The 25116-nt window shown below is 36.2% G+C and overlaps 1 protein-coding gene across 3 annotated transcripts in view; it reads right to left on the bottom strand.

The window, feature by feature from the left end:
* Nucleotides 1–25116, bottom strand: part of PTGER3 (prostaglandin E receptor 3) — a 204618-nt gene that overhangs the window by 162189 nt on the left and 17313 nt on the right. For all 3 annotated transcript variants that reach the window (XM_046015765.1, XM_046015749.1, XM_046015757.1), the window contains exon 2: nucleotides 9029–9208. In XM_046015765.1, the coding sequence (XP_045871721.1) occupies nucleotides 9029–9208 (180 nt within the window). The remainder of the gene's footprint in view (nucleotides 1–9028; nucleotides 9209–25116) is intronic.

Raw genomic sequence — 25116 nt, 5'->3', positions numbered from 1 at the left:
TTCCCCATGTGATGGCATTTTTTTTTTAAATGGTTGCCGCTCTTCTTTTAATAATTCTATCCCTGATTATGTTGTGGGCATATAGTGAGATATCAGGGAATTTGGGCATTCACAGGAAAGCAATTATGTTGACTTAACTCCAGTTTTAGATTTTAGCTTTCTAACCAAACATGGAAAGCTGTGAGGTTCCTTGAATCATAAAGACTCTCTCACAGTGAGAATTCCTAACCTGTGTCCAAAAATTTCCAAGGCATCCACAGACAGAATCAGGAGGGCTGCACAGTCTCTGACACTCTGTAAAAAATTGTCTGTGCTGTTTGTGAGGAGGGGATCCATATCTTTCATCTGATTACCGGGGGGGATCTGATCCCAAAGTAATCAAAAGTCAGTGTTCTATCAGGTATATTCTAGTTAAATCTAATTTGAAAAGACCACAATTTGTGCAACTTGTTTCAGAATTATGTTCTTCCCATGTTCTTGTCAAAGTTAAATTCAAGCAACCTTGTATATTATATTCAAAGCCTTCTTTCAAAAACTGCTTAAGAATGTTGGGCATGAACACTGATTATCCATAGATCTTCTTACTTGGCCTCAGAAATTTACAGTAGAATAATAAGTATTCTTATTCTAACTTTGGGGGTCAGATTTGGGGTTTAATTTTTCAGCTTCCCATTCCATACAAACCAGAAGCTTAAGGGTTCATTACAGAGATCTGAGTTGAACTTTGGCTTCAAAATGTGTGGTAATATCTCTGTACTTGAGGTACTGAACCACTGGCATGAGCTCAGAGAAACATAGGCCAAGAAAGAGACATTTGCCCAGAGTTGGACTGCTTTTTGATAAAAATCATCTTTCAGATTAAATAAAGCTGCTGAAGTTCTGTAACACTGACCAAATAGGCCAAAATCCCATAAATGGCAGAGTTTGGTAAATTAGTTCTCTCCTCCTAAGACACCTGTCTGGAAACGTGAACTTAAGAGGAATTATAACAGATTTTTAAAGATCCTGGGAGAAATGGACTCATTACCTTTAGATATCCCCTTGAGAGACATATAACCCCACGGCCTCTTATCAAGAACAAAATAGGGATTGGAGACATCAATAGAAAGGTGATACTTTCTAAGAAACTGTACCTCCTCTTTTGTGAATAGGTTTATGTGATTACGGAAGTGGACCAGGGCCTGTGATGATCCGGGCATTGTTGTAGTGGTAATGCCACATTTTTGTGCAGTCATACACAAACTGACATTCTAGCGCCTGCTGCTTCAGGAAATGCCAGAATGGTGTCTTTCAGAACCAAGATCTCACAGATGGCCTTGGCCTGCAAACCCTCAGACACTTAGCACCCTTGCAATGGCCATGGCCCTGGCCCTTGCTTTTGCCTTAAGGCAGTTGTTCTCACCTGGGAGCAGTTAGGTCCCCCATAATATAATTTGCAATGGCTAGGGACATTTTTCTGATCATCATGCTAGCAAAGTATTGCTCTCATCTAGTGGATAGAGGCCGGAGATACTATTAAACAGCCTACAATGCACAGGACAGCCCCATAACAAAGAATTATTTGACCCAGTATTCCCAGAGGGCTGAGGTGGAGAAATCCTGCCCCAAGGCCATACCATTTTGGCCCATTCTGAGAGGTTATAGATATATGCTTATTTAGACCTATACTTCTCACAGGGCCACTAGAAGTTAGTTACCTTGAATCCCCTGGAAATGATCATTTGGGACAGTAAAATGAAAAAGTATCCTAAAATGCCCTCCCATTCCCAACTAACACCCATTCCTTTCTCCAAACTGCAGGTTAACTGTCATCTTCTACAGGAAATGATTTCCCATTTTAGTGTCACCTGTCCTATATGCTTTCTCTAATAGAAGCTCTGATCAAATTCTTTCCTATTCCCTTCAAGATTATACATTCGTTGACAGCTGAGTTTTTAGGAAAAAAATCTTTGTGTCTTAACACCTACCGGAATGCTTGGCACATCAGAGGTACAACAACAAATACATGTTGAAAGAAAGAACAAGCCTGGAGGACTGGGTTGGATTCTGAGTACCCAACCTCCAAATTGGATTTGCTAAAAACTGATGTGGGTGAGCAAAGTGGTATCGGTGAGTATAAGAACACCCCAAGAATATCTAAGGATGTCTGAACCCATGTCCTTCAAGGACCTGAAACTGGGCAGTGTCTCATTTTATGGTATGTAGGTTCAACAACATCGTGGTGGTATTTCTGGCCTACCAGAAGTTATCATCATGATGTTTATCTGATGCTACAGGGCAAAGACTATAGAGATCATAAAATCTGGTTGGGAGCCTAGAGCCCCTTGGGAGAAGGAACGGTTAGAGCTCTCCCTAATTACCTTTTCTTAGGAGGAAGAAGCCTGGTGTGCCACTTTTGTTGAGCTTGGCTTAGCAGCCTATATTCTATAGAACATTTCCCTTCACTAAATAAGGAAGAGGTAGATTGACCTGAATGAGCACACAGAAGAGAGTATTGGGTAAGTCCAAAGTGTGTCTCTGACAGTAATCAGCTCACACTAATACCCCGGTACAAATCTATCAAAGGGTCTGACTACAAGTAAGGACAATTCCTTGGTTGGCTGCCTATAGATTGTACTAGAATCCACAAAGGAGAGGATGAACTAAATTAAGAATGATTTATAAATGTGCTTTTGTATTAATAACAAAAAATCTGGGATTATAACATGAGACTGACGCGCTACCTACTGCGCTAACGAGGCACCTTGGGATTATAACATGAATAGAGATCACAATGAAAATGGGAAAAGGGCACCTCAGAGCTACAGCAAATCAGTGATAATTTGTACTGTACACAGTCATGGAATGTAAAACAAAATGGTATTATCATTGAGTTGGCATAATGCTGCTGCATATTACATTGTGCTGTTATTTGACAAAACATGTCAAATAGGATTTCAGAAAAATATTTAACACAATTTAAAAAATATTCCTGACATGAGTTGGCATCAGGAAAAAAAGACAGGAACATTTCAGAGCATTCAACTTTATTTTCCATTGACAAACACAACATGAAAAACACACATTTATTAAGTACACAGACTAGCTATGACTTGAATTCCGTCAAAATTTTGATGTAGTTTTCAAAGTCTCTTTTATTCTTTGTCTCCACAATCCTGAAGGCTAGCATTTAAAATATACTGGAAGAGGTGTTTACCTATGCTGGGGATAACTCCAAAAAAACTTTACATGGAGATGACAAAAGTGTATCTTCCCACTTAGTCAAGTGTTTAGGGATAGGAGGCTGAATAGGAAAAATGGAGAAACATACGTTTTCTATGCTGAGTTTTACATTACTGATGAAAGTGTCAATGATTTCAGTTCTTACTTAAATATACCATGTAAATAGTACTTACACTCATTTGTTGTAAACAGATGAAGATAATCAGTGCCTATTTTAAACTTTTTTTGTGTAAAGAAATGTTCAACTTTATGCTATTTGTCCATACACATTAGGTAAGAGAAGAGGGAGAAAGTAAAATATTTCATACAAATTCCATACATATATGGAAGGAAGAGAATTTAGTAGTCAGTGGTGACTGGAGTGAACTTAACACCTGATCTTACAGAAAAGAATACTGGCCACTCCTGGCTTTTTCCTACTGACACTCAAGTGATAAAGATAAACGTGGTCCCTTCCTCTCTTTGATTCTGTGGAAGGGCCTAAAAGGATGAAGAAATTTAACAAATTGGAAATGTATAAGGTTCCCTCCATGTCTTTCTTTATGTTCTCTATACCCCCTCCCTTTGTGTACTTGACATAAGTACATTTTCAAAAGTTGAAAGAACACTGGAGTGTATCAGTAAGTCATATGCATTTTTCTGTGTTTAACATTATCGCTTTGACTCTACACAAACAGAAAATAAAGAAACCATTTTCAAATAACTGTTGAAGTTTAGTGATTGGCTACTTTTTGTCTAGATATCTGATCCACTTTAATTAAGAAGCCAAAATATTCTCTTTCTAAAGCAATTGACAAAAGAATGTAAGAGCTGCACATTTTAAAATAACTTCAGGGGTGGAATCATCTCCAAATGCTCAAAAACTTTGAAAAATCTCATTTTGTTCCTCATGATCATTTCTTTCCTTCCTATCTTTACTCCCATAATAAAATTGTTCCGTCAAAGCAGACTTACTAAAAAAGACTTAGATCTGTTTCATACATTAAGGCATAAGCATGCTAGAAATATGAAGCTGTTCTCTATCCTCTTAAAAACAATCCCAATTTCACCAAACAGTAAATATTTCTATTACTTTCTCTTTGTTGAGAAAATGAATAAACAGGTTGGAGGCAAGGGGTTTGGGGTCACAGTCTCGTTCCTAATGAAGAAATATGTAACCCAGTAAATATTTAGGTTGGTGATAATATTAAATTGATTGACCTAAAATTCTGAAAATGAAAGAATTTTGATTCTCAAAAAAGAAAGTAAGTGATATATAAATGAATATGGATGGTATATCTGATTCTGTTTTTCCAGATAATCAAAATGTACTCAGTTTATGGTATCATTATGTCATGGTTTAAAATTCAACTTGTATAAATTATAAACCTTTAAAATAGAGACCTTATTTCAGGAATTATAAAATAGAGAATATATAAAATAAAAATTCTGTGCTCTATTGTTCCTTAAAAGAGTAGAGAACAGGGACAAGTGAAAAAGAAAATGTTAAGGAGCATGTTTTGAGTTTATCTTTCTATCTGACTTTAACATGAATTGTTGATCTTCTTGTAAAAAAAAAATAATAATTCCTTAAATCTAGACTTGTGAAAGTCTTTCTGAGAAGGGCATAGTCTCAGTTTTTCCTTTGTCATTTTGAGAACAAGTTCACCCTGCACTATTCTTTTTACTTTCTTCTGTTTTATGCAAGGCGTCTCAATCCAAAAAGGGTATTCAAAGAAGACAGGTAGAAGATTTTAGTGGATAACTAGAGATACGAATTCCTAATAAAATTGAAATCTTTTAGGTAACTCAGCTTAATATGAAATTTCTTATGAAATCGGTATCTATATAAAGGATTCCAATCTAATGGAATTATAATTTTAACATTTTCCCTAATTCTCTGTTTCATGCTTCATATGTAATCACTAGTTAGTTGTCTTAGAATACCAAACTGCTACAGCTCTTTAACAAATGTGCATGTGAGTTTTATGTTGATTTTCAAATTTTGTAAATTGGCTCTATCAAAATCTATGTTAGGAAACATCACAGATGTATGCCATCTCTTATCAGAATTTTATTGCAATTCAGATAACAGTCCTCTGAATGTAGCCACAGTATTAAATAGTCCTCCTTTTTAAAATGATATAATCTTATTCATTGCACAATTCTGCGCATTTACTAAAACCTCAGTTTTAGCAATTTGGGGATGTATGCAGCATAAAACCATCAATAAACATCTCTGAAGATTTGGCATGGGTGATGGTCTAAGCTTTTCACATGGGTAAATCATAGAAATTTTAATTTTCCACATTAAGCTTTTAATATGTTTTTAGGAACAAATACTCTGCAGTCTTTCTATGTCACTCATCTTCTGGTATCCTGTTTATTTCGAGAACAGCTTTTGGGGTTAAATATTAAAACAATAAATAGGAATATATTGCTTAAACTGTCAACAATACAAATTCTTCTACTTTCTGTCTCTGATTTAATCCCAGTACAAAAGAATCATTAAGCGATTGCTGACACGGAAAGATTGAAACTAATCACAAATTAGGACTCAAAGCCAACAGATAAAAAGTATCAATGAATAAAAGATCTAATTCACTGGAAAATCTATTATTAGAATATTGTCACAGATTGACACCTTTGAAAAATAGTTATGTCTTGAGAGTTTCTAGTTGGTCCATCACTCTATGCCAGCACAGTCCCAGGGTCTCTTACAGTTAACTTTTACACAAGCTTCCACAATTTTATTCTATAATGCAGTCGAGAGATTTTTTTTATATAATAAAGGAATGTACACTTTTTGTGCACTTTTTGATTCATAGTCATTTAAATCTGTCAAGATTAAACAGATCTACTTAAAAATATCCTGGTATATGGCCTTTGGCAAATTTTGATAAATCTTAAGATAAAACATTTAAAGTAGTTTTGAGATATCCACTGCACCGATTTTATTTGAAACGTAAAATATTCTTATTGGATATGGCACATCATCCTTCTCTTCTACGACACAGCTTAGCTGCATAAATTCATCATTGGAAAATCAGCCCTGCTATGTACAATCTACAATAGATGACTGTACCTTAATTTCGACATTATCCTCACTTCTTCCCAGGTGGTTTTAATTTTTTTTAAATCAATACTGTCAAGTTAAGAATCATCATAATTTATGCCCACATCTTCTTTTCCTGCTCAGACAGATACATAGATAAAGTATATGAGGAAGAATTTAAAGGCCAATAAACTTAAACTTGGAAACAGATTTTTAATGCAGTGACTTCAGATGTCTGTTCACTTTCTGACCACATCTAGGGCCTCTGCACAATATTTCTGAAATCTAACTTCAACTATCACCCAAAGGTTGAAATCATTTGGGGTTTATATTTCTTATCAGCTTTTCCCTGGACAAACCAATGGCTGGCCTGATAACAAAACCCATGCCATTTACATAATTTTCCTTCTCCACTTTCTTTTCAACCTTGTTGAAAAACTGCCATGTGTCCACTCCTGCCACAGGGCAGAAATTTATTGTGAACTTAAGGATAAGTTTCAGGTTGTTTTGTCTTTATGTATTTCTGTGCTTTGAGGAAAAGTGGTATTTCTTTGACAGTAATCTCCATTTCCATTTGGAAGTATCAGTCTCTTAAATTATTAATACAGATAAAGCACTTTGTTGTATAATAATATGTTACTACACATTTGAAGGTAAATTCATATTTCTGTAATTAAAGAGGCAGAGAGCATTCAACTTATCAGTCTCGTGGAGTATAATGGCATGTGGCCCTTCAGTCATATGGCAGGCACCTTGCCAAGACACACTTGGTTCATTCATTCATTGAATAAATGCTGAACTCTTCCTACACTTCAAGTGTTGTACTAGGTGTTGGAAGGGATAACCCAATCCCACCCGTACCACTTAAATCCATATTGTGTGCGTGTGTCTATCAGATTATGACCTAGGACCAGAGGACGATTCAAGAGGTAAGGCCTCTTTTCTGTAAGGTCATTTAAGTGCACTTTTTTTCTGGGAAAAAGGAGGTAGCTTTGTCTAATTCTTAATGAGGTGACTAGTGGGATAATCCAATTCTATAGCATAGAGAGATTTTATAACAGGGCTTTAGTATTAGGTTCTACATCATCATTTTTTTCTACAACATAGATTAGTGGAACCATCATGAATTACATAAACACTCTCAGCAGACCTTGTTTATCCACTCAGTTTGACATGGTATTCATAATATAATAAATAATAATAATAGTAATAATAAATTGATTATTCCCAACTGACCTGGATGGTTTATATATTAATCTAATAGATATGTGTACCTATTAAAATCAATTATTCCTCAAATGTCTACCAAACATGGGGGGAAAAAGTAGTTACTATAAAGAAATATAAATCTCAAACTTTAAAATTAGGAATGCAATAAGGCAAGCTGTAGATTACAATCTTCATGAGAAAATGTTGATGAGTTTGCAAAATGAATGTTCCAAAGGATACAAAGGGCATTTTGTGTAGGTCTAATTTAAAAGATTGTTATGTTTGTTGGGGAAGATTTTCCATTTGTTTGTTTTTTTGTTTTTAAGTGCAACTCTCAAAATTTAGCGTAATAATCTACTTGTGTCAAAAAGATACCTAGCTTAGTTATCAAGGTTTGTACACACGTAGAGTGTAAGAAAAACATATTAATAATAAATATTTAGATATAGAGCTACTTTAAAGAGAGAATAGAGAAAGTGCTGTGAGGGGTCAATACTATTAATTTTCTATTTCTATAAATAGGCCAAACTATAGAAACTCTTTATGGAACCTTCAAAATATTTATTGGAGTTAGTATTAACTCTATAGAAGTTAGAGTTAGTATTTAAATATCCAGAAGACTAGAGAATACTTTTGGTGGAACAATCAGGGAAGAGAATTAACCACAGTACCTGTATTTAGTTCTCAAATCAGTTCTTAAATAGCATTTTGAAAAATCACTTTCCTGACTCTCAAGATCAGATTCATGAATCTTACTCAGGCTTTTAAGAATGAAAAATACATTCAGAAAGAAGAACATAGAGTAATTTGGATAGTCATAAATCCTGTCATATTTCAAATAAATGCAGTTGGCTCTTACATAGGAGTAAACATAATTACCAACACATCCAAAACTTAAACTTCATAAGTTCAGCAGATAATTTATGCATTGAGCAATATTTACATCAACACCACTAAATATTATGGATACATTTATGTTTTTTATCCTAATGCAACTTTTTAAAAAAAATGTAAGGGGAAAAGAGTGACATGGAGGAAAGAAAGAAAGAGAATACAGAAGACCAAGGTCTTTGGACAAAGGCAAATTACTGCCTATCTTCGATGATCTATGGATTCCGTCCCCCATGTACTTAGTACACTGGAATATTAACTTCCCCCACTCCACCCCCACCACAGACCAAGATCATTTATATAACAAAAAATGTTTTCATCTCATAAATAATCACATATTCAGCTACAAATGGCAGAGACCCAAAAACACTAGACTGTTAATAATATATTTTCCTTTGTTTGTGTTTCAACACTTTTGGCACACAGGGGATTATCTATGCTTCTGAGACCATTTAGCCTTATATCAAAATTCTCCTTCAATGCATAAACAGTGGCATGCCAGAGATGCCTAAATTCACAGTAAGGTTTATGGCTACTTGTTGCCAAAAGCTGTGAACATGCAAGTTGATTAGGTGTTCTCTTTCATGCTCCTGTCTGTATTATTTCATTGGATAATGAGATAGGCTGCCCTTTCTGTCCATCATTAGAGCAGCTGGAGACAGCATTTGCTACCTGACAAAACTTTCGAAGAAGGATCTTTCTTAGCAGCAGATAAACCCAGGGATCCAAGATCTGGTTCAGTGAGGCCAGGCGAACAGCTATTAAGAAGAAGTTGCATTCTTTCAGCTTTTCAGTGTGAGTCTTGCAGTGCTCAACCGATGTCTGATTGAAGATCATTTTCAACATCATTATCTAAGAAAGAGGGACACATAATTGTTCCAAAGATTAACAAGGTCACACACATATCTTCTATACAGCACTTTGCACATGGTTTACAGTAAATTGGTTGTTAAATTAAAATGATTAATTCAGGCAAAATTTATATTCATAGGGCACAGCCCTGAATGAATACAAGGCATTCCTACAGTTTTCCCCACATTTTTGGCATTTGACATGATGTAGCTTTTTAAAAAGTACACATTCTCAGGCTCTTGGTTTTTGGGATTTAAGAAGCTTGAAATTCCAAAAACACATCTCAGAATTAGCTAAGGTCATCTGTCTTGTCGCAGAAAGTACCAATAGGTTGACACCCTGATGAAAGTCAACACTTCAACAAACCAAAACATATTTAATCTTAAACTTCAGAAGTTCTGAGAAGAAACTACAGAGAAAAAGGAGAAGCAAAAAGGGGGGAAATAATACTTATTATTAGCATTTTCTGAGTCTTACAATTTGCCAGGGCTGTGTCAAGTTCTTCATATGCATCGAATAAACAATGAAGATGGTATTATTACCATCTCCTTTTTACAACTGCGGAAGCTAAGTTAAGTCCTGACATAAAATGGCTGAACCAGACTTAACTGAGGTTTACTAACAACACTTGACATACACCGCTTCACCTTTTTTAATTGTTATTGTTTTTTTCTCTTCCTCTTCACGATATACACAACACTAGAACTAAACTCCTAAAAGGCAAAATATGAGACTATTTCCCCCTAATAGTATATTCTCTATACCTAGACCAATACGTAATAGATAGTGCTCAAAAATAAAATATTTGTGAATAAATATATAATATGACATATATGAATATATGACATATAGCATATATAAGTATATTTATATTTGAAAGAATAAATACTTGTAATTTCTACAGAAGAGGAAAAATGAAGGTTCACATACTTCTCAAAGGTATTCAAACTCAAATAATCAGAAATATGCAAATTGTGAAGAAATAAGAAACCATTTTACACCCACTAGTTTGACAAAAATGAAGAAAGGAGACTTTTCCAAATGTTGGTACGGGGGTGGAGCAATAAGAACTCTTTTCCACACCACTGGCTGCCATGTGAACTGGAGTAACCACCTTGGAGAATAAAGTGAGCACTATTTCACCTGCTGCCTGCCAGCCATCCTACACCTAGGAATATACCATCCTTAATTCCTGCACCAGGAGTTCTATATATGGCTGTTCATTACAGTGTTACTCACAACAGCAAAAATCCCCAGAAAGAAGCCAAACACAAGTTCATATTTGCAAGCAAAGAAAGGTACTGACTTTATAACTGGCTCCTAAATTCATTTTTCTAATTGTGCATGACGATGAAGCCCTTGAAATGTGGCCAGAACAAAGCATCAAATACAATACACTATTAAAATCAACATTGCTTCTTTTTTTTTTTTTTTTACTTTTTAAAAATGCTGCTACTGGAAAATTTAAAATTGTATATGGGGCTTGCATTTGTTCCTCACAGTACATTTCACTGAACCCGAGGTATCTCTTGAAACCCACACATATCTGGATGTTTGTCCTTAGGACATTAAATTAAAGTCAACATCCCTGGGGCACCCAGGTGGCTCAGTGTGTTAAGCCTCTGCCTTCAGCTCAGGTCATGATCTCAGGGTCCTGAGATTGAGCCCCACAGTGGACTCTCTGCTCCGCAGGGAGCCTGCTCCCCCCCACCATCCCGCCCTTGCCTGCCTTTCTGCCTACTTGTGATCTCTCTCTCTCTGTCAAATAAATAAATAAAATCTTTAAAAAAAATAAAGTCAACATCCTGAACATCCAAAACATCCTGGACCACAAACCCACAATCCCAACAATGGTACTTGGTTCTTATATAGCCATCCTGGCCCAACATGTCAGTTATCTTTGAATGTTCCTTTTGCCTCACCCTCTTCAATGACTTTTGCTCTTTTCCAACCTCATTCTAGTTCAGCTCCTCCACTCATCTGAACTAGAGTTATAACAGACATGAATACATCACAAATTCAGCATCCTAACTAAATTCCAGCTCTGACCAAACCCTCACTAGCTAAAAAAAAATTTCAACTTGATCTTTTTGGACAAATTTGACCCACAAATTCTGAAACCAATCTCTGGCAAAGGACATAGAAAATTCCAGGTTTTACTTATAGGACAAATTCATGCCCTGGGGCTTAAACCCCCCACCAACTAATAACCAAACAAAATTTTGGTTCTACAAACAAATAAAAAGAGAGGACTGTGTAGACAACCTGCAGATAGTCACATATTTTTACTCTGTAAATTTCTTTCAAAGCAATTTTTTCCAAGGGATTTACTCAATAAAAGCAAAACCTACTGTATAAATAAGTCAATGTTCAGCTGACTTCATTATCTACATTAATAAGAAACTATAAACACATAAATCTCTAACATCAGGATTAAAGTTTAATAAAATATGGCCTATTTGTATAGTTGTATATATAAGAATTGGTTGAAAACAGAATATAAGATAGTTCACATATATAAAGCTTTATTGTTATTATAATTAAATTATGTGAAATACACAGACTTGTGGAAGGCAATGGAATTATTACTATTAATAATTTACCATTAAATAATCATTAAATTATTTTAAAAACTGTATGTACATAAAAACATTTCAAACAATTAATGAAAGTTTTATTTAAAGGAAGTTGGTGGTAGTTGCTTTCATTAACAAGTATAAATTATAATACACCAATTTTTAAAAAATCAGTCTACATCAGTATGTTCTTTTTTTTTCCATTTTATTTATTTTTTTCAGCGTAACAGTATTCATTGTTTTTGCACAACACCCAGTGCTCCATGCAAAACGTGCCCTCCCCATTACCCACCACCTGTTCCCCCAACCTCCCACCCCTGACCCTTCAAAACCCTCAGGTTGTTTTTCAGAGTCCATAGTCTCACAAAACAAACTGGGGGTTGCTGGGGATAGGTGGGATTGGGAGAGGGGGAGGGGGCTATGGACATTGGGGAGGGGAGGCGAACCATAAGAGACTATGGACTCTGAAATACATCAGTATCTTCTGATGCTGATTCACGGTCCTGTGAACTGAGTGCTACCTCTCAGTGTGTACACAGATGGCTGTCAAAGAGATCAACATCTCAGTTCCCAGAACCTGTGAATATGTTATCACATGTGACAAAAAGGACTTTGTAGATATGGTTCATGGTAAGGGTCTTGTGATGGGGAGATTTTCCTGTATTACCTGGGTGGCCTCCATGTAATCACATAAGTCCTTAAAACCTGAGAACTTTATCCAGCTCTGGTAAGAAAGAGGGAGTCAGAGAGATACAACATTGCAGGTTTTTAACATAGAGGAAGGGAGCCATGAATTGAGTTAAGGAATGGAGATGGCTTCTAGAAAACTGAAAAAGGTAAGGAAGTAAGTCTCCGATTCTCCTTCAGAGCCTGGAGAAAGGAATGTAGCCCCATGAACAACTTGAGATTAACCCAGTGACATTCATGTCAGGCTTCTAACAGAATTGCAAGAGAAATTGATCTTGTTTTAAGCCACTAAATTGAAACTAATTTGTTAGAGAACTGCAGTAGAAAACTAACACACCTACAGATTGAGCTCTCAAAAGATGTGGAGAGGGGATGGGGAGGAATTTGCCTGAAAAGGATTTAACCTCTCTCATAGATACAACATCTCAGTAAGTTTGTTTACTTTGTTCACTTTCTTAGGAAACTTTTTTAAAAACATAAAGTAAAAGTAAATTTAATCCTAACTCCTATTTAAATAATCTCAATTTCTAAATTTGCAACATGTAAAAATGAACTCCTGTTGTTTAGTAGCATCAATTAAATTTCAGTGTGTTTGATTAAAAGGTACAAAATCATATTTTCAAAAGTTTTCCTTTAAGAAAAGCATGTGTATATTAATTCTTTTTTCTCCCTTTTATAAGCTATTGGAAAGGTTGTACTTAGCTCTTTTAACCCCTCACCTCATCCAACAATTAAATATATTTAGCTGCCTACCATCTTCCATGAAGCGTTCTGGGCTTGGTCTAGAATCATCTAAAAAAACTCATTTAGGGCTGTCTGGGTGGCTCAGTCGGTCAAGTGTCTGACCCTTGATTTCTGCTCAGGTCATGATCTCAGAGTTGTGTAATTGAGCCCCGAATCAGGCTCCATGCTCAGCGTGGAATCAGCTTGAGATTCTCCGTCTCCCTCTGCTTCTCCTCCCACTTGCATGCTCTCTCTCTCTCTCTCGGATAAATAAAATATTTTTTTTTTTTTTTTTTTTAGTCTTCTTAAGTCTTATTGTGTTTTATTAACTACCCTCATCTCCTGTTCCCACAGTACTCTCTACCCTCAGTTATGAGAGAAACTAGTACAGATTTAAATGGATTAGATCAATCATGATTCTTCACCTAGGCTGTCTCCTGAGCAGAGCCCATGAATACCTTAGAAGAGAAGTAAGTATGCATGTCTACTAATTAAGTTGAAATATTGTTTGGGCTATATTGGCTATATATAGCCCAATATATATATTGGGCTATATATAGCCAATATAGCCCATATATATATTGGGCTATATATAGCTATATCCAATATAGCTATATTGGGCTATATTGGCTATATCATATATATATGATATATATCATATCATATATATATGTGATATATATATGATATGATATGTATATATCATATATATGATATATATGATATATATAATATCATATACAAAATATATGATATTTTAATTATGCTACTAAACTGCATAATATCATGATAATAAATTAGATTAACATAACAAAAACACTATAAAATTCACATTTGATCATTTTGATTTTCAAAATAGCCTATGTAAGTTACATGCAAAATTATTCCTGCTTCATATTTCTGAGCTGAAGGTTCTGGTGCTCACATGGCCTACTTCACACAAATATTTTAAAGGAAAAATAAACCTGAGAAAAGCACTCAATTATACAGAGTCTATGAAATTAAGACAGTCATATCGAATAAAATACTTTGTGTACAATGATCATATTTTTTTTCTAAAGGTCCTCACTGAGTGGTCACTATGAAAATTTTGAAAAAACAAAGAGTTATTATACTGACATTTCTCTTGGTACAGATCTCCAGAGATTTATGCTTTCTTGACAATTTGCTAATTACCCTTGCAAATAAACAATACAAAATAAAAATGTCAAAACTGAACCTCTGAATTCCCCCTGTGATATGCTATATTTCTCACCCAACAAAAAATAAAATCTTAAAAAAAACCCAACAAACTCACTTAAATAACATTTTCATTTTTTTAACAAAATGAAGTATTGAAATTCTCCAACATTTTATAATCTGGAAAATTAACAAAATTGCTAGTTAAAATGGGGTTTCAGTCATTTCACACACTGTCCTTCTTGATTATTTTAAAATTAGCTTTTATAGGGCTACTACTTTTAAGTTATTATTAGGCTAATATAGGTTTCATATGCCTTACATTGATTAGTTCTCTGTAATTTCCCATATTTACTATGGACAGTGCAATGATCATGGAATTATGAAGCCATGCTCTGTAAGCAATAACCGGCACCTGGGGAGAGACACTCTAGCTTGTCCCAGAAATCATGAGATGAGAAATATGACAATAACTAGAATTAGAGGCAGTAAGCATGACATTGTCAGTTCCAAATGGCAGCAGGGATGGAAGTAGGATTCCCAAATCCATCTAATCTGGAACATAAATGCAAATTAGCATCCACCTGTTGATATCCCAAATTGTAAGGAGCTAAAAAGTGATTACAATTTTTGCAAATATTTTTCAGACATTCAGACTTTTGAGAAAACCTTTGACTTGAATGTGTAGATTTCTAGTAGAAATAATTTGTCCTATTAGTCCAATTCAATTTCTTACATAAGGAGAAAGGGACAAACAAAAAAAACAGGGTGCTTAGACAGGACAGAGCCTACTTTTTTAGCAAATGCATGAATACTCTGCATGATCGCTCCTTCTGACCAGCCTCTTATACTGATCTGGTCAAGGGATTGGTAAGAGTAATTCTGGTTGCCCTGAGATGCCCCTCTTCTGCCAGCGTCTTCCCCAGGGCTCCACGTGACTCTCCGAGGCCTCTTGCCTCTCCCTGCTTATCAGCAGGAATAGAAAGTTCTTTTTGTACCCGTGATAATCAGGAACACAACTATATTTGCTCCCCCTAAATTCTTCAACCCTGCCCAGGGTCAGGGGCAACTACTTTGTCCCACTTAAAGGAAAAAAAGTGCTGTCTCTCTTTTCCAGTGATAATGATCTTATAAATGTGCAAAGCACTAACCAAGGAGATAGTTTTCAAAATTTTGCATTTGGACTTTGTTTTATTGAAGCAGGATTTATAACTACACATTTAAGGATCTTTGGTGTTCACTTCTTAATTCAAAAATGCTTTGAGTTATAGGTCATAAATATCTTTTGAAGATGATAAGTGAATAAACCCAGAAAAATTAACTTGTGGGGAGGGAATAAAATTGCTTACTTGTTGTTAGGCTACATTTTGTAGCTTTTAGGCATTTCCAGTTTATCCCTAATGTAAATGTGTAAGAGAACTTTCCTCACAGCCAATTTTTATCTATGATGTTTTGTTTTTCATAATCCTCTGTTGTTAGGCTAAGGGAGAAGAACCTGCTCTACTGGAAATTCCCTCTATCATTTGATAAATGTACTACATTATAATACACTGAAACCAGTCGGGGCCCTTTAAACCACTTAATTACATAATTTGAAGGACTATCATGGGAAGAAGCTTCACTGTAGATTTAAGAAATAATTGCTGTCTTTCTAGTCCTGCCTACAATGCTGTTCTCCAGTTGCCAAATCATCTTAGTGTTCTATGCTCTACTGTTTCAGAAGCTTCTTCTGCCTTATCTAATCTGAAAGATGAAAATAAACAGCTCATGAACATTAAAATTGTTACTAGACATCATGTTATTTCATCTTTGCTATTATGTAATTTAAAAAATTTTTCAAAACAGTGACTGCTTTCACCATGTGTGATTTTCGGCAAGCCACTTACCCTCTATACTTTAGTAAAATCACAAGGAAACAAAAGGGCTGGCCCAGAAGGCCTCTTACGTATGTAGGTATGTACCTCTATGGTTCAGTTTTTTATCTAGTTCATGGCAAAGCTGGAAAATGAATAAGGATTTAATTACAGAAAGAAAAGGTAAGAGGTATAAACAAAAGACAATATTCCTCTTCAGAAAAACCCCAAATGTAGCTTTTGGAAAACAGGAGAAAGAAAAATTATAAACTTAGAAAATGGGCAAATGAATAGTACAAGGGACTAGATTCATAAAGCTTTGGGGAAGATTTTTTTTAGAAGTAGCTGACTTTGGCAAACACACTAAACCAAGAGACCCACCATAAATCTGACTCAGCTCTGCATGGAGGCAAAAGGAAAATGAGATGACAATGATTAAGGTCTTCCATATACAAAGTCTATCTCTTCCCAAGCCCCAGGCTATTGCTCTATTGCATATGTTTCCAGAAAAGAATTCCCTGACGTTCAGGGATAGACCAGTGGATACTTGAGGAATACTAGGAAATGAATGTTTTCTCTATATGTCTGCTTTCTTTAAATTTCTACCTAATTAGGTATATTTTCTCAAAAGAAAAATCTAAACTTTCAAGATGTTTGGTAATGCAGAACCATTAATCAATCACTGTAGAGGGAACCTCCAAATGGTAAAGAAGCCTGTAGCCATCCACCACTTTATTTAGTACATAAGAATCACCATCTCCTATCAAGTGGTATGAATTGTAAATTCTGTGTGATATGGCTCAGTAGAGCTCATTACATATGTTATGCATACGTAGATACCTTCCTATTAGAACAGTCAAAAAAATGTCAGTAACTAAGTATTCAAATTCTGGCTGATAGGGGCAGGGCAAAACCTACTATATAAAAATATTTATTTCTTGAATTATAGAAAATAAATGAGCTTTGTGACATACATGTCAGAAGAGTGACCTTTATTACATTTTACACCTTTATATCTCCAGAGTCAAGTGAAAGTCCGGAAAATATGCCTTTGTCAAGATTTAAAGAACATTCATCCTTGCAAATATTTAGATTTAAGATAGTTTTCTTTTTTTATTTTTATTTTTATTTTTATTTTTTTTTTTCAGCGTAACAGTATTCATTCTTTTTGCACAACACCCAGTGCTCCATGCAAAACGTGCCCTCCCCATCACCTACCACCTGTTCCCCCAACCTCCCACCCCTGACCCTTCAAAACCCTCAGGTTGTTTTTCAGAGTCCATAGTCTAAGATAGTTTTCTTTTTTCTGCCAAAACACAGTTTCATTTAAACCCAGCATGCTGGGGGCGCCTGGGTGGCTCCGTGGGTTAAAGCCTCTGCCTTCGGCTCAGGTCATGATCCCAGGGTCCTGGGATCAAGCCCTGCATCGGGCTCTCTGCTCAGCAGGGAGCCTGCCCCCCCACCGCCTGCCTCTTGCCTACTTGTGATTTCTGTCTGTCAAGTAAATAAATAAAAAATCTTAAAAAAAAAACAAAACCCAGCATGCTGAATCCTATCACCCACTCAGAGATCCAGTGTTAGTGACAATTATGGTGTTGTATGCTGACAGATGGTAGCTACACTTGTAGTGAGTACAGCATCTCATATAAACTTGTCCAATCACTATGCTGTACACCTGAAACTAATGTAACATTGTGTGTCAACTATACTCAAAAAAATTTTTTTTAAAGAGTAGGTAAATGATTAAAGAAGCAATCAGAGATGTGGGCTGTTTTGTGTGCAGAGATATTCACCTCAAAAGAAAATTAGGAAAACTGAAAAGGCCAACAGTAAGGCACAGAGCACAGTTTAAATTATGGGACATCCACTGATTTGCTTAATATATATGTATTTCAATGGTGCCATTTAAAATGACATTTTTGAAAAATATTTAAGAATATGAAGAAATATTCAGGATGTCGAAAAAAAGTTTATTACACAGAATAATCCAATTTTAAAAACATCTCCAGGTGGGAATTGGGGCAATTTTTATTTTCTTCTCTGTTTTTCTTTGTTTTCCAAATTCTCCACAACAAATGTGTTATTTGCACACTTGCAAGATAAGCATTACATGCAGGGCAGCAGAAAGTTTCAATGTAAACAATAAACCTATGAAATAGTTGATTGGCAAAATATTAGTGTCACAATCCATCCTGGAACCATTACATGGTCATGTCTGGTTGGATTCTTAGGTAGTCGATGTTTGCATAATTTAACAACCAATAGGCAAACGGTCCGACACCCTATAATTGATCAAAACATTTAATTTAATCATCAGTTCATTATGGTTTATTAAAGGGAATGTGATGTTCGGCAGCTAGTTACTGGCTTCTGTGATTCATGGACAGCACAGTCACCACATGCCAAGGAATCCCTCCCTGCATCACAGCCTGTGGGCAGTGCAGGCTGACTGTGGTTCTAACCTGATGTGATAAATTCGTATTTAACTTGATCTCATGTCAAAACGACACTCTCTTCTGGAGCTATGCTATGGGAGGACTAGATCTCATAGGAGGATCTACATAGACACATCTTGTACTTGGGATGAACACCAGGGATTATGGGCAGATTGGGGTCTCTCTCTATTCATGGTCCCCAACCTTCCGACGTTGTCTCGTTCCCTAGTCACCTCTCTCTCTCTCTTCCATTCACCACAGTACCTATCTCACACATTCTCCACTGTCCTTCACCTCACAAACTAGTTAGGGGCCTCTTACCTTCTCGCCACCAAGTTTAGCATCTGTTCCTCCTTGCCTCTTGTTCAAACGGAAAAGGTGTTCCATCTACCTAACACTCTATCTGTGCCCTGGATCTTATCCATCATGAATGTCAAAGGTCTTATTTTTTTCAGTTATCTCCTTCTTTTAACTTTAACTTTGGCTTTTTCCAAGTATCATAATAACATATCTAAATTTCTCCTACCTTGAGAAAATAAAATCTTCTGCAGAATTCTCACCTCCCTACCTATAAAGCTCCACAAGTTACAGCTGAGTTCTCAAAAGAGTTGTCTATCTTCCTTATCTTCACATTTATTCTTAAACCTACTACCACGTGGCCTGAGTGTCCACAGATCCTTAAGAAGCACTGTTCCCAAGGCCACCAACAAGGTTTCAAAATCCACTAAACACTTACAAGTCTTTCTTGAAACATTCTCTTCCCTAAGATACAGGTTGCCAAAGGTACAGCTTGCCATTTCCCAAATATTCCCAAATATTCAATTTGCCATTTGATTTGAATTTCTTACTAATTTCCCTGCTGACCTTCTGGATGATCCTTTGCAGTCTTTTTCTCTCCTGTTTCTCTGCCCATCCGAAAATGTTGGCATTTTGGGGTCCTATCTTAAATAATGGAAGGTTGCCTCCCCTTCTTGCTCTGCATAAACTCAGTGGGTGACCTCTTCTACCCTAGTGATTTCAAAATCCATCTATGCACTATAGGGTATACCTCTTCTCTGAGCTCCAGACTGATTAAATTGGCTGCCCATAGCAGAGCTCTGCCTAGATGTCTCACATTAAATTCAACAGTCTCAAAAACGACATTATCTTCCTCAAAGTTGCTTCTCCACCAATCTTCCCAATTTCAGTGAACCCAGCTCTCTAAAACAGAAGCCTAGATTTATCCTTGATTCATCTCGATTCATTTCTCTCTCTCTCTCTCTCTCTGTGTGTTTCTCTCCCCATTCTGCCTCATTATCCATATTCCTCATGTCTAATCAATCACAAGGTCTCCCATTAACTTCCTAATACAATTTTAAATCTATCATTTCTCTCAACTCCATTCCCATTGACTCTAAACCCAGACCACCACCATCTCTTGTCTGAACTACCACAACAGTCCACTACATGATTGTTTTACCCTCCATTCTGATCCCCTCCATGCTGCCTACAAAGGATGCTCCTAAAATGGAAATTTTACTGTGTTATTCCATTTTGAAAAGTTCTTCAACAGCTTCTCATTGCCCTGAGTGAAACCTTTAAATGAGCATTCAAGAATCATCACCCTGCTGAGCTTACTAGACTAAATTCTCAGCACTCTTTACCCTCACATCTATATTCCAATCACCTTGAACTTCTCTGAGTTCTTTACAAGTTTGTCTTGCTTCTAAACTTCTACAAATGTGGACCCTTAAGTCTTATTATCACTGTTATTCCCTTCTCTACTTGACTAATACCAACTTATTTTTTTTTTTGCGTTGACTTGAATTGACTTGAAATGTCAATTTATCTGGTGTTTCCCCTGCCGAAAACCTAGTGGGTAAGTTTTAATATAGACTCCCCAAATTCTTTACTTCCTTTATCATCCCTAAACCTTTTATATTGTTGCTTACTTTTAATGTCAGTTTCTCTTCATAGATCAACATTGTTACAAAACTAGGGATTATTTTGGTCCTTTCAGGTGTATCTGAGGAAGCACCTAACACAGAATATATTACATTGTAGATTTATAAATATTTCTGAATTAACAAATGAATGAATGGTACAAAGTGTACCCCCTCCCATTTGGGGGTACCAGATTCTAGAATTTTTAACTAATGTACAAATCAAATATTTATCCCTATTCAGGTCTTTTTGTTGTTGTTGTTTCTGTTATCATTAGCCAGGATAACAGCTTCAATTAAGGGACTAATGGACTTCAAATACATCTTATCACTCATGATTTTAAGTAGAATGTTATAGTTACAGCAGTAACCTGGAAGAAGCTGGAAAGCTGGGCTATGGAATCAACAGGAGAAGCAAATATTTAAAATAAAACACACTGAATCTCTAAGAAGGGAAGAATTCTTGTTGTGTATTTAATAACAATTTTTCTCGAAATATACCTCAAACCCAAAATAAGACATGCATATCAACACATTCTTTAATAAAGCTATTTGTTATCAGTTTATAATAAGTCAAATTTCTGTTATTATAAAAAGTGTTATATAGTATTCCAGTGCTCCTTCCTTATAGAATTCTTGCCCATGAATATGAGACTCTACCTTATATGTATATTATAATACATATTTAAAATACCCTTTTGAGTTTAACAGATAACACATCAATAGTAGTTTAATTTACTTGTAAAATTCTCTGCCAATGTTAGGCTTCTAGTCAGCATCAGCACAGGAACTTCCTAACATTACATTTAATTCATTTTCTTTTTCCCCAATACCAAACACATCCTCATAAAATTTACCAGCTTTCTTTTAGTTAACCCTTGCGGTTGACTGTAAACAGGGCCTAAGTAATTATGCAGTGCCAGATCCAGAACGGGAGGGGCTTAAGGTGTCATGTCTTGGCATCAGTTTTTCTTTGACATTAAAAAGAATATTCTGTGATTTCCCCATCATGCCAGGATGGTCAGTCACCAATGCCTAAACCTTTCTAAAGAGAACTGTGTTAACAGAGTTTAACCTGCATTTTTCTTGCTTGTGTGAAAAAGCTGCAACCAAACACTCCTCCTGACCCTTTTTCCTTCTGGGTCTGCCAAGTATCAGCATTGAAAACATCGATTCCCTTATCCCACTGAGCTCACTGCTCTGCTGCATTAACAGGTATGAAGGTATATAGCAAATGGTAACAAAACTCAGACTTACTGACTTATAGTAAGTGCTATATAAATATTAATTGTTATTTTTTCTTATTCTTCTTCAGACTTAAGTATTAAAAGGAAGCATAAAAGACCCCCTCACTGTTGCCTCCCAAGTACATGGATTCTAATTAGGAAGAATGTGGCCTTGACACCACAGAATGGCAACTTGTTATGTCCATAGAGAGACACAGTTCCCTCCTTAACCCCATCACTCCTCGAGATTTCTGAAGCTGTCTCGTAATACACCTTCACGATCACACCTTCCTTTCAGGCACCATGTTTGTGGGAGGTGAAAACTATCAAGTGCCCTGTGTTATTTACTTACAAATGATAAATTTTCTTTTTCAAATTGTTCTTCTGAAAAGATTGTGCTTTTTGTTTTCAGAAAGTCAGACTTTATAAAATCACTTAAAGTACAGTTAGCACTTACAATTTCGTACCAGGTTTGAGGAAAGTTTAAAGAGGACTGAACTCACATTACATGGGATGTAGGAAAATGGAAACTTGTAACCTGTTCCTCTTCTATGTTTTGTCCCCTTAGGCTGCTTTTATCTCATCTGTTGGCTTAGTTGGATTTATACCATTTGGTCCAATAACACAGTAACTAATAGGAACCAGAGGAAAGCAAACATGAGAAAGAAATCAATTTTTCGCATGACTCAGAAGCCAAACTCCTCTGAAGACTATAGGTTCCTAAGAGAATATAACCAAATCCCAACAACTGAACCCATTGGCTCCCTCTCTCCTTAACATGTGACTTCCATGAAAGCATTTTACTGTACTATTTAGCTTCCTAGGGAAGATATTAAGCAAGTAATTATAAAATTATTCCTCTTACTCTCTTAGGGACTTCCACTGATTTCATTCTAAAATCTGTATTTGATGTAAGTATTTTCATAAATGCTTTTGCAGGAGTTGGTGAATAGATCTTATTGGCATTTCTAGCTCCCTACCCCACTGGACCAGAGAAGTTCTGTTTTTGTCTGTTTCTCTAAAGAGACTTTTTGAAATAATTTCTCCAGTTGAAACAATTGAAAAGTCAATGGCCTAATGCAGCTCTATCCAAAAGAAATACAATTCTAGCCACAAATGAGAGCCACATGTATGCTTTTAAGATTTATAGTAACTGCATTTAAAAGAAGCAAAGAAACATGTAGAATCGATGTTAGTAATATATTTTAATCTACCAAATAGATCTTAAATGTTATTTTCAATATGTGATCAATATAAAAATTATTGAGATATTATACTTTTTTGTACATACTGTTCAAAATCTGATGTGTATTTTACACTCTCAATTTGGAGTTACCACATTTCAAGTGTCCAGTAACCACAAGTGGCTAGTGGTTACCACAATGGACAATGCAGGTCTAGGGCTTTAGTGCACGTGCATGTGTGAGCTGGGAGGGAGGGGCGGAGGGAGAAGGAGAGAGAATAGCTTAAGCAGGCTCCACACTCAGCATGGAGCCAATGTAGGGCTTAGTCTCACAACCCTGAGATCATGACCTGAGTCGAAATCAAGAATTGGACACTTAACTGGATGAGCCACCCAGGTCCCCTCAGGATTTTATACTTTTTGAGAGCCTTCCACATATATTCTTTCAACTAAACTGCACTGGTCTCATCACTGTAGTGTCTACTATTGGCTGCCTATCCAACATCCATTCTTCCATCTCCCCTTATCATCAGTACATGTATTTTTATCAGAGTCTAGGTACTCCAGAGCTGACCTCATCACTATATACTAGAATGTGTCTGGATCTGGGATGATGATGGGACCCCTACTAGGCAATGAGATACAAGAGGAAGTGCCCTGAGGATATCTGGGGGAAAGTTTCTACATGTTTAGGAGTGAGCCATAGAAAAACACAGCTTCTTACTCCTGTTAGAAGTGAATTAGAAACCATGTACACTAGTCCCCAGTAGTAAAGAGGGGGTACATTCCAAGACACCCAGTGAATACCCGAACCCACAGATAATACCAGACCCGTATGTACTATGTTTTCCCCTATTTATACATACCTATCATAGTTTAATTTATAAATTAGGCATAGTAAGAAATTAACAACAATAACTAATAATGAAATATAATAATTTTAATAACATACTATAATAAAATTTATGTCACTGCGGTCTCTCTGTCTCACAATACTTTACTCTCCCTTCTTGTGATGATGTGAGGTGATGAAATGCCTACATGATGACATGAAGTGAGGTCAATGATGTAAGCATTGTGACATAGCGTTAGGCTACTACCGACCTCCTGACAATACATCAGAAGGAGGATCATCCACTTCTAGACCATGGTTGACTGAAACCATGAAAATTTAATCTGGATCGAAGTGGGGAGTAAGAGAAGGAAAGATGCTGTACTACAGAGCTTTCTAAAACCTGAGGGGAACAAGCCATCACCAGGATGAGGCCAGTACTGCAGACTGCAAACAAACAAACAAACAAACACACACAAACAAACAAACAAAACCAGGACAAGTCTTGGTCCTTGATGACGAAGCTAAATTCTGGATTAACCAACTCTGAAGGCTGCCCTCACTCTGGATTTGCAGTCAGGTTTCATTATTCTGATGGCAATATATTATATCATCTCTCATAAGAACTGAGGGCAAAATAATCATACTGAAAACTTTGAGCATCTTTTGAAGCATTGTTTTTCCCTTTGTTATTTTTACTGTTTCCCCGTTGTTGCTAAAATTCCTCATTGTTTCATTCTTATCCCTAGGGCACCTTCCTTTTTTGTTTTTCTCTGCTTTGGACACCAGACATTAGAGTAGCGGTTTCTAATGCTTCCACCCGCTGCTTCTAATTAACTTCTCTCTTCCATTACAAAAACAATGTTGTGTCTCCCATTCTTGTCTATCCTGAAGGTAGTTTTTAATCTTTCTAAGGATTGTTATTACTAAACAACAGGAAAACAATAAAAGTAACACATAACGGAAAAGGTATGGTTTCTAAAATGCTCACAAGTTGCACTGCATAAATAGTATACAATACCCTAATTAGATACAGCTGTCTTAGTAGCTCTGGCATCAAAAATACTTGGGTTTGGGGCACCTGGGTGGCTCAGTGGGTTAAAGCATCTGCCTTCGGCTCAGGTCATGATCTCAGGGTCCTGGGATCGAGCCCCGCACCGGGCTCTCTGCTCCGCAGGGAGCCTGCTTCCTCCTCTCTCTCTGCCTGCCTCTCTGCCTAGTTGTGATTTCTCTCTGTCAAATAAATAAAATATTAAAAGTAATAATAATAAAAAAATACTTGGGTTTGATTT

Source organism: Meles meles, chromosome 1, assembly GCF_922984935.1.
Source record: "Meles meles chromosome 1, mMelMel3.1 paternal haplotype, whole genome shotgun sequence".
NCBI classification, from domain to species: Eukaryota; Metazoa; Chordata; class Mammalia; order Carnivora; family Mustelidae; genus Meles; species Meles meles.
Note: the sequence above shows the minus strand (reverse complement) of the source record. Positions and strands in the feature narration are given on the sequence as shown.